Source organism: Delphinapterus leucas, chromosome 19 (genome assembly GCF_059928025.1).
Source record: "Delphinapterus leucas isolate spDelLeu-1000000601 "Yukka" chromosome 19, BTC_Dleu_Yukka2, whole genome shotgun sequence".
In the NCBI taxonomy this organism is placed as follows: Eukaryota; Metazoa; Chordata; class Mammalia; order Artiodactyla; family Monodontidae; genus Delphinapterus; species Delphinapterus leucas.
The window spans coordinates 44500920-44514339 of record NC_143147.1 but is presented as its reverse complement, the minus strand read 5'-3'; the positions used below and the strand labels follow the sequence as shown (position 1 = coordinate 44514339).

The 13420-nt window shown below is 51.6% G+C and overlaps 1 protein-coding gene across 2 annotated transcripts in view; it reads left to right on the top strand.

Moving 5' to 3' along the window:
* Positions 1-591: 591 nt before the first annotated feature.
* HNF1B (HNF1 homeobox B) overlaps positions 592-13420 on the top strand; it is a 52813-nt gene continuing 39984 nt past the window's right edge. The window contains exons 1-4 of one of the 2 annotated variants that reach the window (XM_089901040.1): positions 592-1266; positions 5867-6066; positions 10748-11012; positions 12469-12704. In XM_089901040.1, coding sequence (XP_089757166.1) covers positions 923-1266; positions 5867-6066; positions 10748-11012; positions 12469-12704 — 1045 coding nt within the window. In that variant the 5' untranslated portion in view covers positions 592-922. The remainder of the gene's footprint in view (positions 1267-5866; positions 6067-10747; positions 11013-12468; positions 12705-13420) is intronic. The other variant, XM_022552664.2, reaches the window with a different exon arrangement.

Genomic DNA, 13420 nt, shown 5'->3' with positions numbered 1-13420 from the left:
TCTGGTCATAAATTAGTCGGTGCCTCCTCCCAAGTGTTCTCCGGACCTCCTTCCCGCTGGCCTACGCTCTCGGGCCGGCAGTTGTGCAAATCCAAACCGCTAGACCCAGCTGGTGAGGGCCTGGGGTCCGCAGAGCGGTAACTCAGGTAGAAGTAAATGGGACCACCGCCCCCGCAATCCACACTCACCCCACCTAATACGCCCCATTTCCCCCAGGTCTCCGCGTCCATTCCCCTGCGGTCAGTTTATCCTCCGCCCGCCTGGCTCTCCCGGCCCATCGCCTGCGTCGGTTGGGACGCGTCGGAGGGTCTCTGCTCTTCGCATCCTCCTCCATCTCCGTCTTCCAAGAGCGCCCCAGCTTCCTCCAGCTCTCACCTGAACCCCCGAAGCGCAGTTTCTTCTTCTCTCCGGACTAAAGCCGGACCCGCAGCCGGTGGAAAAGTCCCGGAGCCTTCCACACTAGGCTGCAAGCTACTTGTTTAACAAGTCCAAAGGTCAGCTAAAGTTTGGCTGATAAACAGAACAAGGACAAGAATCTCTTCGGCCCCCTGGCGTGAGTACAATGGACCCTGGCAGCCCCGCTCCCGGCCCGGGTCTCTTGCTCTCCCCGTCTGCCCCTCACGCTCTCCCTCTCTCGGTTTTCCCCCCTCCCCACGACCATTTGCATCGGGCCGAAAGCCGGGCCCTCCCCACTAATTTGCATATCTTATATGGCCTAATGGTGGCGATCATGGCAAGTTAGAAGTTTTCTGACTCCTCTCGGAGGAGACTCCGGACCCCGGGGAATAACAGGTGTTTGGAGGCTGAAGGGTGGGGGGGTTCCTGGACTTGGGGTTCGCTTGTGAAACTCCCCTCCACCCTCCTCTCTCGCACCCACCCACCCCCTCACCCCCTCACCCCCTTCTTTTTCTGTCCTTGGAAAATGGTGTCCAAGCTCACGTCGCTCCAGCAAGAACTCCTGAGCGCCCTGCTGAGCTCCGGGGTCACCAAGGAGGTGCTGGTCCAGGCCTTGGAGGAGTTGCTGCCATCCCCGAGTTTCGGGGTGAAGCTGGAGACGCTGCCCCTGTCCCCTGGGAGCGGGGCCGAGCCGGACACCAAGCCGGTCTTCCATACTCTCACGAACGGCCACGCCAAGGGCCGTCTGTCCGGGGACGAGGGCTCCGAGGACGGGGACGACTATGACACCCCTCCCATCCTCAAGGAGCTGCAAGCCCTCAACACCGAGGAGGCGGCGGAGCAGCGGGCGGAGGTGGACCGGATGCTCAGGTAGGCGCGGACCGAGGTGCGGAGTGTGCGCCCGAGCCCCTTGAGCCCCCGGCCTTGTGCCTGAGCGACACTGCGCGCGACCGCTCTTGCCAAGCCTGGTTCCCACCAGAGAAGTCCCCCGGGGGGCGCTCCGCTTCTCTCCCAACACCTGGAACCCTCCAAGTCCCTCAACTGGACGGCCCGAGCCCCGAGGCTTCAGGAACGCCTGCCCAGGCCAGCGCCCGGGACCCGCGGGGCCCTCCCGGCCGGGCTGGGGCTCGGCCTGGGAGAACCCGAGCTGCGGGGCCCTTTGCCCAGAGGTTTGCCCACGCGGCGGAGGGTGCGAGTGGGCGCAGTGAAGCCGCTGCGATTCCCAGGAGACCAGGCTCGGGCCCGCATCAGCCCCAGGCCAAGCCTTTCTCCTGAGGTACCAACTCCGCGGTCCGGGGAAACGCCGCCGGCCTGGGACACGGCGTCCTGCCGCTCTTGGCAGAGGGACAGGCGGCACCCGGGCCGGGATCTGGCGGGCGACTTATCTGGAGTGCGCTCCCATTTACAGCGCCCGTGCAAGACCCCAGGGCTATCCGAAATCCCCAAAGCCCGTTTAGATTCGCGAAAGGAAATGTTTGCACGTTGTCAGGTTAGGGTGGATCCTCAAGCGGCAAAAGAAACCACGTCACTAAGCAAGCGAGGGGAAAATGCGGCCAAGACCCCAATTCGCAGCGGATTTGGTGGGAGAAAGGAGGGCGTTTCCGGATCTCGCCGCCGACACCCCGGCGTCCCTGGGGAATCCAAGCAGGCTGGCGGGAGGTCTATCTCCCGGCCCCGGGTCTTTTGCTAAAACTCCCCGAGCGGCCCAGGGCTTTGACAGCTGGTTACTAATTATCCAAGGAGCCGAGCGGTCCCCTTAGACCGCACGTCGCTCCCGGCCACTCTGCTTTAGGACCAAGCCCCTCGCTTGGCCTCGGACCCTTCAGAGCCGCGGTCTCTAGACAGGGCCAGGACCAAAGTCGCTCCAGGGACTCGGGCAGCCTCGGTCACCCGCCCGCAGTGGCAGTTTGGGATGGGATATGACCTTGCATTTGAATTTGCTACCTGAGGACCCGGCGGCTTACTCTCTAGCAAAACAGTCAGGGGAATTTCTAGATTTTTTTTACTTCCGGAAATTATGTTGCTACAGTTCTGAGGTTTGAGGTTCTTCCCTCGCGGTTTCGCCCGTGGCGGCGGTTTCTCCCCAGCCGGGGTTAGGGTGCAGGAAGGTGAGAGGGGTCTGAAGAGGAGCGGCTGGGGCGCCAGGGCGGCCCGGAGGTTGACCCGGGCCCGGCGGACCGACCGATCTCCCGCCACCCACCGGCGGGCCCACCCCCACCCCCGCCCCGGTACCTAGGCCCATCTGCCTGGCCGCAGGCGCCCGCTTTCCAGCTGGGATTTGGAAGGACGTGGGAAGCCCGAGGCGACCTGGGGCGCCCCTCGGCACCCAGCCCCACGCCGGTCTGGACGCGGCAGAGATGTAATATAAGCTGCAGCACGTGGAGTTCGGGTGTTATTAATTTATTTCTATAAATCATCAACAGAAAGATACACAAAAAGTCGTGATTAGGTTGAACGGAGAGGCGGGTTATTCATTGGTGAAGTTGTAAACGCGGCGGCTTCGAGGGGGAAGGAAAGCAGAACGCGGACGCGGGGCCGCTCGCTGCTGCCCGAGCACACGCACCGCGCTGCTGGGCCCTCCCAGCCGAGCCCCCGCGCCGCCCGGAGACCTGGCGCCAGACCCGGGCTGCCCCAGGGCCGCCGACGCCGCAGGCCCGGCGGGCAGAGAGCCAGGCCCGGCCCGGAGCCCTGGACCTCAGCGCTCTTCGCTGAGCAGAGCCCCCGGCTCCAGGGGGCGGGGAGCGAAGCTAGGGGGTCCGAGACCCCCGCTGAGGCGGGGGGACGCAGGACAGACCCCAAGGTTTCGCTCCCTTTCCCCAGCGGTTGCTGCCTTCCCTCCCCCAACTTCGGGAGTGGTCAGACTTGATTAAAGTAATTTTTCAAGAAATCGCTAGCGGTCCCCAGGTCACTGCACAGTCGGCTGCTGACCGCCAGACGCACGCACTCCCTTTTTGGCCCACCTCGCTCCCCTAAGGCGGAAAGAAAAGAACGGGGCAAGTCACTCTGGGGAGCGCCCGGCCGCTCTTTCCATCTCCTGGAAGAGAAAGGCGAGAAAAGCAGGCCGGGGGCTGCGCGCTGCCGTGTCCCCGGCCCCAGCTCTAGGCTGGCGCGCGGTGGAAAGTTGGAAAGTTGGTTGCTCCCAAGAGGCCGGGCTTGAGGCTTCTTAAAGAAGAATCACAGCGATCTGAGACGGGGTCCAGGACCTCTCTGCTTGTGGGCGGCCGAGGCATTGTTTGGAAAGGAGCGTGCTGGGCTGGCCAGGCGGGCGCCGAGGTCGGGCGCTTGACACCTGCGTCCTGAGCACAATGCCCGGGCGCGCTTCTCCCGTTCTGTGTGTTTATCGGGGTTGGGAACCCCTGATCACGGGCTGTATTTTCAAATTTCAAAACGTAACCGACTCTCGGGGCTCTATCCGGTGAATGCATGAGAATTCTGTGGTCAGAGCTGTAAAGGTGTAACTACGCCATCTTATCCCCAACTCTGGTCCTTCAATGCGGGCTGAAAGATTTGCTATGGTTTATAAGGTTTTACTGGTTTGGTTTTTTTTTTTTAAACCTTCCCAATTGTTAAGCTAATTCACTCTTAACAACGGAATCATTCGCTTTTAGAACATTACACAATTTCAGTTAGGTTTCTTAGACACACGAAATAAATACAAGTAAAAAAATATTAAGCAAAACTAAAAAAGTCAAAGAATCTGTCGAAGCAGCATTAACTTTTAAAATCCAAATACTTTTTCTAACTTTTGAAGCTATTGTTGGTATCCGTTGAAGGTGTTTTTCTACCCTGAAAATATCTGTGGAAATATTCACCAGAAATAAGATTTTAAATGAACTCTGATGTTTACACGGGTATGTGCAAAATGTTACATTACTTTCCTCTTACTCAAGGTGAATTCTCCATGCTTGAAACTGGGAGGCGGTTCCTCATTTTTTGTTCCTGTTGTTAGTTCATTATTTTGTATTACATGGAAGTACCTTTATAAATACTTGAGAAATATATTAAGCTATAAGTAATTAATCTTTTGTTTGTATTTCTCAAAACATGTCTATCAAAGCCTGTGTTTTCATAAATTTAATATTAAAGACTTGCTAAAATGATCACAATTTTTCAAATGCTTACAAAAATCTCAGTTTAATTACTGGATTTTTAAAACTTCATGACACAAACATAACTTTAGTTGACATGTTATAGATACCATTTAGAAATAAATCTGTTATTTCATTTGCAACACTGTAAATGTTGCTTTTCAGCATTGTTTTTTATTACCTCTGAAACTACTTTTTCCCTTCACTTTTTTTCATGTTCTTTCAGGCTATTATATACATCAACATACAGTAAAGGGATGCTGGGTTTTTTTTAAGTTAAATATGTAGCTGCATTAAACAAATAGTATATGTGGATGTATTGTTTCTTGAATATTTTTGTTCTATACTGTGCACTGTTTTCTTAATTTCTGTTTTCAATTATATCTCTCACTTTTAAGTCACCTATTCAATAAGCAAGAAAAGATATTGGCAAAGTTGAAAACATTTGGAATAAATTCAAAGGCACTAATACAGTGTTCTAAAGAAGCTTTTTGCATTACCTGTGTTTATGAGAAATGTAAGCTCTTATCCCAAGCTTAAAATTTATGAGAAAGATTAACTTCCAGACACTCTTACCCTGTCAGAGGAGAAATGTAAGAATACAGGAAAACATGGCATTTGGAATCATTCATATCTTATTCAGAAATTGAAATTATTCTCCCTCCTTTTGGTCTTATTTGAGAGGCGGGGCTGTGAAGATTTTTTTTTTTTTTTTAACTTTACTGGCCTCACCTCAGTGCAGCGATTCTTCAGCCCCAGGGAGGAACATCATTTCTTAAAACTTTTCTGAAACTCTGAAAACTGTTTAACATTTGGCTAAGAAGTCCTCCTTGCTTCTCAGGAGGTGGACACAAAAGTTTTACTCCTGTTTTAGAAGACGAGAAACGGAGACGCCCATTCTGAAGGAAAATAATGGGGGGGCAGTCCAGGTGAATTTAGAGATTCTGCCCTCTGTCATTGTCGGATCAGCCAGCCCAGCCCCAAGCTAATGGCACCTCCACTGTCCAGTGGGCCTCTTGCCGTTGTTTAAGTCTCTCACATTCCAGGAAAGTGAAGGAAAGCAAGATAAAGCATGAACTTCTCTTTCTGCTTCCCCAGAGAGAGTGCTGGGGTGCTTTCCCATTCCTGAAGCAGGGAAATCATCTTCCTCTTTGCCCTCCTAATCTCAGATGAAAGGGATGGAGTACACTATATAGGAGCTTTCATCTCCTCTTTTGTTTAGGTTCTATTTTGGCCTCTCCCCAGGATGTAACTGGGACAGGAGGAGAAACAGGGGAAGGTCAGAGTTTTACACAGAGTTTAGGTAAAACCTCTAGAAAGAGGGTATTTCTCCCCGACCTCTTCTACCAGCATCCTTCCTAACCATCTGTTTATCTGTCTAGCGAGGACCCTTGGAGGGCTGCCAAAATGATCAAGGGCTACATGCAGCAACACAACATCCCCCAGAGGGAGGTGGTCGATGTCACCGGCCTGAACCAGTCACACCTCTCCCAGCATCTCAACAAGGGCACCCCTATGAAGACCCAGAAGCGCGCCGCCCTGTACACCTGGTACGTCCGAAAGCAACGGGAGATCCTCCGACGTAAGTGCTTTCATCCTGCCTCTGCCTCAACCAGGAGTGACCTTTGCCCTAACTCTGACCCCTGTGGAATGCCTCAGTTTCCTCTTCCTCAACAAGGTCTGCGTAGCGCTTGGCAAATATAAGGAAGCTGGCATGTGGATTTGGCCTTCAGCGCTGCTGTACAATGGGTTGACTTATATCATTTTCTTCTCCCACGATCCCCTAGTACCCAGCCAGTTGCTTTGACAAGCCCTTCAGTGTGTGCAGTGCACCTTGAATATTTTGGTCCCTGCTTCCAACATCTTTCTCTTTGAAACCAAGTAGGTAACAGTGGAGTATCGTCCCCAAAGTAAGCCAAGCATCTCCCCTTGATACATGACCATGGGTCAGTTTCCAAGGAAGACATTTAGTAGCAATCAATAACATTGATCACTATTATCGTTATTTTCCTCCTCTCTGAAAAGAGTATAAAAAATAGAAGGCATTTGTATATATAGATATATTCAGAACCTGATCCTGTTATTTGGGGGGGTTGGGTAGGGGGGTGCAACCGAGTTCTGAAGCAACTTAAGATGCTTGCTTGCTCACGTTTACCAAAATCGGTGGAGTTTTGAGACCCCCAGCCGGTGAGCCTATCGGACGGAGGAAGAAGCTGCTTCTGGCTAAAGCAGGACACACTAAAATCATCTATCTGCATTGGCAACCCTGACCCGTGAATTCTTGTCATTCCCATTGTCATTCCGCAATTTCCTTTTTGTCCCAAGATTTCTTCTACCCAATAACACAAAGATTTTTGTTTTGAAGTCTAGGGAAGTTTGAACTGCCTTTCAATGATAAGAGTATCAGTGACCTACTGTTTTTACTTTAGGAAGGTATACTTTTACATTACACTTTGATTATTTCGATCCAGCCCTTTTTCTAGGAAAAATTTATATGAGCTTTCACTCCTCCCACACACTATCCTCTGGGCGGTGGGCTTCTCTGTCAAGATATGAGTTTCTACCACTTTCTGGGCTGGGTTTTTCCCCTCTCACTGGAGGCCTACTTTTTAAAATCACTCTTGTTTTCTGTCACACACTGACCTGAAGTGATTGTTTCAGTATTTATTGTCTCAATGTCTGTGGGCTGGAAAGGACTTCAAGGTGGAGGGAAAGGGTTTAAGGGTTCATCTCTTATTGTCGTGGTTTGTTCTTTTGTTGGAAGCATTAGATGGGTAGGTTAGAATAAGCAAAGTGAGAGCTCTTTGCTACTGAGGGGAAGAGGCCCCTTTTAAACTCTGGGGTGATCCACCATCCATGGTGACTAGGTCATTAAGAATTTGTGTGTCTGACATGAAGCAACTCCCTGTAATTCCTGGAAAGCGTAAGAAAATTTTTCAGGAGCCATAGTCTCCAAAGGCCAGAGAACCCTTGGGACACGCCCTCACTCCAATACAAGCCTCAGGCAGCATCTCCAGTTTGAGCTTCCTCTCTGCGTGCCATGGGATTTCCCTCAGAAAGGAGGAGGACAGCCGGAAGCTTCTAAAAAGACAAAAGTCCCCAAAAGTTTCTCAAGATGCTTGAGAATGACATTTTGCAAAAATGTATGACAGTCTCTGCAAAGGATTTTAAAATTATTATTATTGTTTTAAAGTCCCATGAGACATAAAGCTTACGAAGCATCCCTTCATTCTGTAAATATTATACGAGCACCTATGAGGTGCCAAGCACTTGCTGGGCTGTGAGATACACACGTCCTTTTCTCCAGGGATTTACAAGCTAATGAGGGAGATGAGATGTTTGAAAAAATAATGACAGCTGCTTTCTAAGAGTTGTTATAAAAGTATACACAAGGGGCAGCAGAGGAATTGCTAAATTGCCTAGAGACATCACGGAGGGCTTCCTAGAGGAGGCGACATTTCAACCAATTCTTAAAGGATGAATATAAGACATGCACGCATGGGATAAAATATAGGAAGTGAGATGAATAAAAGAGGGACACAAGTGAACGTGGCAAGTGGTGAGAGTGGGGAAGATAAAAAAAGATGACACATGATAAATTTTCTTGAGAAACTAAAAATAATAAATGGTAATATTCATGAACCCATCTATGCAGATAGAATCTCCTCGTCCAGGCTGGCTCCTGAGCCTGTAAAGAGGTTGCCAAAGCCAACTGCTTCAAGTTAATTTTTATGGGCAATGAACATTTTCTGTGCCCCTCCCCCAGTTAATCTGGAAGGAAGTGGGGGAGAGTTGGTGGTGGATGGAGGACATGGGGGAGTCTAGTTCTTCAAAACAGGCAGCCAGCAGCCAGAGGCAGCCCCCACAGCGTGGGCAACTGCGGGCGTGTCTCGCACCCACCATAGGCAGAACTTCAGGAGTCAGTTCAGTTACCTCCACCCAAGGCCGATTGGAAGGTTTTGTGGGTGTGTTGTTTGGGTTTTGTTTCAAGCGAGAGGTGATGCATATGGTGCATCACCATGCATATGCATGGTGATGCAATGGTTATGAGTTTAGCGTCTACAGGTTGGGTTCACGTCCTGGCTCCCGCCCCAAGCCCATGAAACTTTAACTGGTCTGAACCTTAATTTCTTCATCTGTAAAATGGGGATAACAATACTTCTTGCACAGAGAGGTGTGAGAATTAGATGAAGGGATACATTTGGAGGATTTTGTATAATACCTCACTGTAGAAATGGTTCAGTAAATGTTCCCTGTGATGACATCTGTTCACAGCAAATGAGGAACCTCATGCTGATCCTGGGTCCTTGGGATCACCCATACTGGCTTTGGCTATTATTCATGGTAACTCCACAGGGCCACAGGGAGGAGAGGAGTCACTGAGACAGACACCCACTGAGCAGGGGACTTCCTTCTCCCACTATGATCCTCCCCAAAGTCACTGTACTTAGATGGCTGCTATGAAGACCAAATAATACAGGAAGTGTAAAAGCACTTTGAAAAGTATAACTTCCGTAGGAACTTGGGTGATCATCATTATCATCACCGTTATCCTGACTAGGAGCAGATGTTCTAAAAGACTATTTAGTGCCCGTAGGTCTTCACCCAGTCCCATTCCACAGGCGGGAAAGCTGAGGGACCAGGAATTAAGGAACTTGGTTGGGACCCTACATTATTTCGTTGAGTCAGTAACTTCCTGCCAGTAAATTTGGCAGAGACATTCTCAGGTATCTAAAGGGATTGTTGGGAACCAGTGAAAACAGAGCCCTAAGTGGCCTGAGAATCATCCAAAGTGGGCGGGGCCCAAATCAAAGGTCCCAGTGACACGTTCAGTCCATCTACCTGGGAGACAGCTCGTTAACTTGGCCGATCGGCAACTGGTTAAACAAAGGCCAACACCACCTGCGTCTGGGGTACAGGCTTGTTAGGGGCCCACTGCTCCTTGTGATGGACCAAAATGGAAGTGGATCCTTAGATGGTAGTAAGTTTCGCATTGCTGGAGGTGGATGGGCTGGAAGGCCACGTGGTAGGGTGTTGTGGACGGGATTCAAGCACTAAGTAGTGGCCTGACTTTGGACCTTGAGGATTTTCTGAGACCTGTGGGGATGACTCCAGGAAACAAGAAAGAAAAACATCAAGGTCCAGAACCCAGGGACCAGGAGTTAGGAGATGAATCTGTTACGTGTCCTTGTTCAGCAGGGTCCTTGGCCTCTATGCTTGTTCATCTGTAAAATGGAATTAATCACCCTGATGAACCCTTTTTCACGCACATGTGAGGAAGAGGACAACGAGGCTGCCTCTTCCATGAGTAAATATCAAATCTCATTGCAACCATAAAGGCTAGGAAATCACCACCAGGCAAACTGCCGTCTTCCATTCATTCATTCAACCAAAATATATTGAGAGTCACAGTGTGCCTGGGTCCTGGGAATTGGACTGACAAGGGGCATCATGCCATCTATATTTACCTTTCTCCAACTCATTAAATGCCACTCCCAGGAAGGTCCTGTGTTTGCTATCTCCTGCATTTCCCATCTTTCAAATGTGAGGGCAGGTCTGTAAGACCTTTCCCTCTTGGGCTGTTTCCCTCCTAAATGGACCCCTGGACACACACACACACACACACACACACACACACACACACACACACACACACACCATTGCCTCCGAAATGATCTGAGCTCTAAAGAGCTTCTTCTCTTTCCAATACAAAGGTCCAGTTATATTATTTCAAAGCAGTAGTCAAAAGATTTGGGGTTTGGGGTTTTTCAAAGAGCATAACATTATAATGTTGATCCCTAGGAATTATGAGGAGAGTGGTGGGGGGAGCTATTTGCAGCCTCCAAACACTTTGTCTAAGCGCAGATTGTACTTTTGAGCATTTTTTCCCCTAGACTTGAGACTTGATGGAGTTCATCTCCTTGACATCAAAACACAAGAGTTCAGGATTCAGAGTGTTGCTTCATGTCTGAGAGCCAGTGAGCCAATGAAATAATAATAATAATAAATTGTCCTGCAAACAATGGTCGGCCACGTTTGAGCTCCTCCAAAGAAAGGAAAGGGGTGGATTTGGTGGAGCCATCAGAAGTGGGCAGTGAGGGGCCTGAGCCGAGCCTCCCCCCTGCACCCCCACCCACAGTAACAGCAGATCCCAAAGCTCAGGGGAGAGGAATAAAGGTGTTTTTTTCCGTTGGTCTATCTGTCTGTGTGTCTGCTGAGTGAAGGCTACAGACCCTATCAAATCTACTCCTTTCTCTTTTCAGAATTCAACCAGACAGTCCAGAGTTCTGGAAATTTGACAGACAAAAGCAGTCAGGATCAGCTGCTGTTTCTCTTTCCAGAGTTCAGTCAACAGAGCCAGGGGCCTGGGCAGTCCGATGATGCCTGCTCTGAGCCCACCAACAAGAAGATGCGTCGCAACCGATTCAAATGGGGGCCCGCGTCCCAGCAAATCTTGTACCAGGCCTACGACCGGCAAAAGAACCCCAGCAAGGAAGAGAGGGAGGCCTTAGTGGAGGAGTGCAACAGGTAACACCACCAGAAGCTCACCCGAGCAGGCAGGCAAGCACGTGGACCCGAGCTCCATCCCCTCAGTCCTGGAATGTTGAGACATTAGTTATCCAGATAAGGGGCCAAGTCATGGTTTCCCAAAGTGTGTTCCACAGAACCCTCATTTCAAGCCATTAATAAATCAGTTTGAGAAGCATCATTCTGCATACTTCCTCTTAGGGAGTTATGACATACATTAATATTTTAAAGGCTGCTCTGAGAAGTCCTGCAGTCAAGAAACCCACTTCACTTTGCTGAATTGGTTGTTAACCATGGGAGGTCTCTCTGTGGTATACCCCTATGAACTATTATCCCAGAGAATGCTGGAGAATGCTGGTCTAAAATATAATGCCAATGAAGGGACAATCATGTGTTTGACCTCCCTTACAGACCAGGGAAAAGCTATCCCTTAGCCACAGACTGGCTTTGGCCTTGACCAAATGTTACACACATTGGTTCAAAGGAAACTTAGCAGGAGAGCAAGAATTACTCAGATCTTCCCTCCACTCTGCCCACACTGATCAGAGTCCTTTTTGTAGAGTTCATTTGTTCTTAATGACATGGAATTTTAAAGAAAACTATTAGAAATCCTCAAGATATCTTTTTGCTTCATTCCTGCCCCATCCGCCCTGACTCCAACCTTGACTTTTAAAAAATCTGCTCTTTGCTCTGGTTAAGACCTCTCTCTGGGCTGGACTGGCTCTGGCAGTGGGAGGATACAGCCAGGGAGGTCAGGCTGGGGAGTGGGGAGGTGAAACGATCCGCCCATACATGTCACAGCATCCTCAGCTGTGCTCTGGCCCCCTGCTGATGAGAAGGACCCCCCAGTATCCACTGGTGTCTAAGAATCTCTCTCACGCCTGGCCCTGGGGTTTCATCAGCAGTTGATAAAACTAGAGACCAGCCGCCTTTTGCGTGGCTTCATTTATACCTCACCTAGCCTGCCCCTTGGAGGGGGTTCTGCTGTGTGAATAAGGAATCTCGCTTCCCTGGTACCTGTGTGCGATGTCCAAACCCCAGAAGACCAGAAGTCATTTCAGGGTGCTTTGGAAGGGCTTAGACAGAGCCGGGAGCTTGCCTTTTGTAGAGTGGGAAGAATAACCACATCAGGAGGAGTCAGGAGGCCCACCTGGACCTTCTCCCTGAGCTGCCTGCCCCACGGCTTCCTCTCTTTTTCAGGAGCAACACCAGAGGCTGCACCCCTGACTCCCGGGGCAGCGAGCCTGCTCCATACCTGTGTTCCGCCCCACTCCTGCCATCTCATCAGATAACTACATGGGCTGGCCTTTTCTCAGGACAGGCTTTCCCCCCCTCTATCCGTGGCCTCTTCGCCCTCCTTGCCAAGGCCCCCCGTGATTGTGCGTCTGGGGCCAGACGCCGGCGGGCCGGCCCCGGGCCGCCCTTGCTCACCACCTACCCTCCCTCCTGTTCTCAGGGCGGAATGTTTGCAGCGGGGAGTCTCCCCCTCCAAGGCTCACGGCCTGGGCTCCAACCTGGTCACTGAGGTCCGCGTCTACAACTGGTTTGCAAACCGCAGGAAGGAGGAGGCATTCCGGCAGAAGCTGGCCATGGACGCCTACAGCTCCAGCCAGACGCATGGCCTGAACCCGCTGCTCTCCCACGGCTCCCCCCCGCACCAGCCCAGCACCTCCCCTCCCAACAAGCTGCCAGGTAAGCCGGACCCCAACGCCTCGGCGACCAGACCCTCCGGCTTCTCCCCACGGCTCTCAGCGTGTCTCAGAGGAGGCAGTGCTTTTGGATGGTCCTAGGGCTGGCCTCCTCCTGCTGCTGGAATATTCTCGTGAGAAGAGCGTGTGGCTCTAGCTGGGTTTGCTCTAACTCCTCGCTCGGCCTCCGGGGAGCCCTCCGCCCGCCTCGTTCTTCTGCAGGCTCCTCTCTCCTGCCCTTGCGGCTGCTGACTCAGCGGGTCAGGGCCGCCACCGGATGAGACGGAGCAGGCTGCCTCGCGGGTGTGCCCGGTCCACGCCGCAGGCAGAGGGGTCGCCCCTCCGCCACATCCAGGTGCACCCCCAGGGCTCTGTCCAGCTGCAGCGGGAGGAGCCCAGGGCCCTCCGGGGAAGGGCCACTCTGCTTGTTGGCATCTGTGCTCCGCCAGAGTTAGGGCGGGGCGGGTCACTTGAAATCTTGGTGGTGATGAGTTGGCCAAAATTGGTTGAGTACCTATGTGTGCTGCCGTGCGCCAGGCCCCCGGCCAGGATTAGGTGCCTCTGCTCTGGGCTGTGGGCTTGTCAGGATGGAATCCTACACCTTCCTGGTGGGAAAGCACCCCCCTAGACTGAGGGCTGCGGCGGGCATAGGCTGGGGATGGGATGAGTACGTCTTCCCCTGGGAAGCCGGCTCCCCGGAGTGGATGTGTTTGCTGAGGT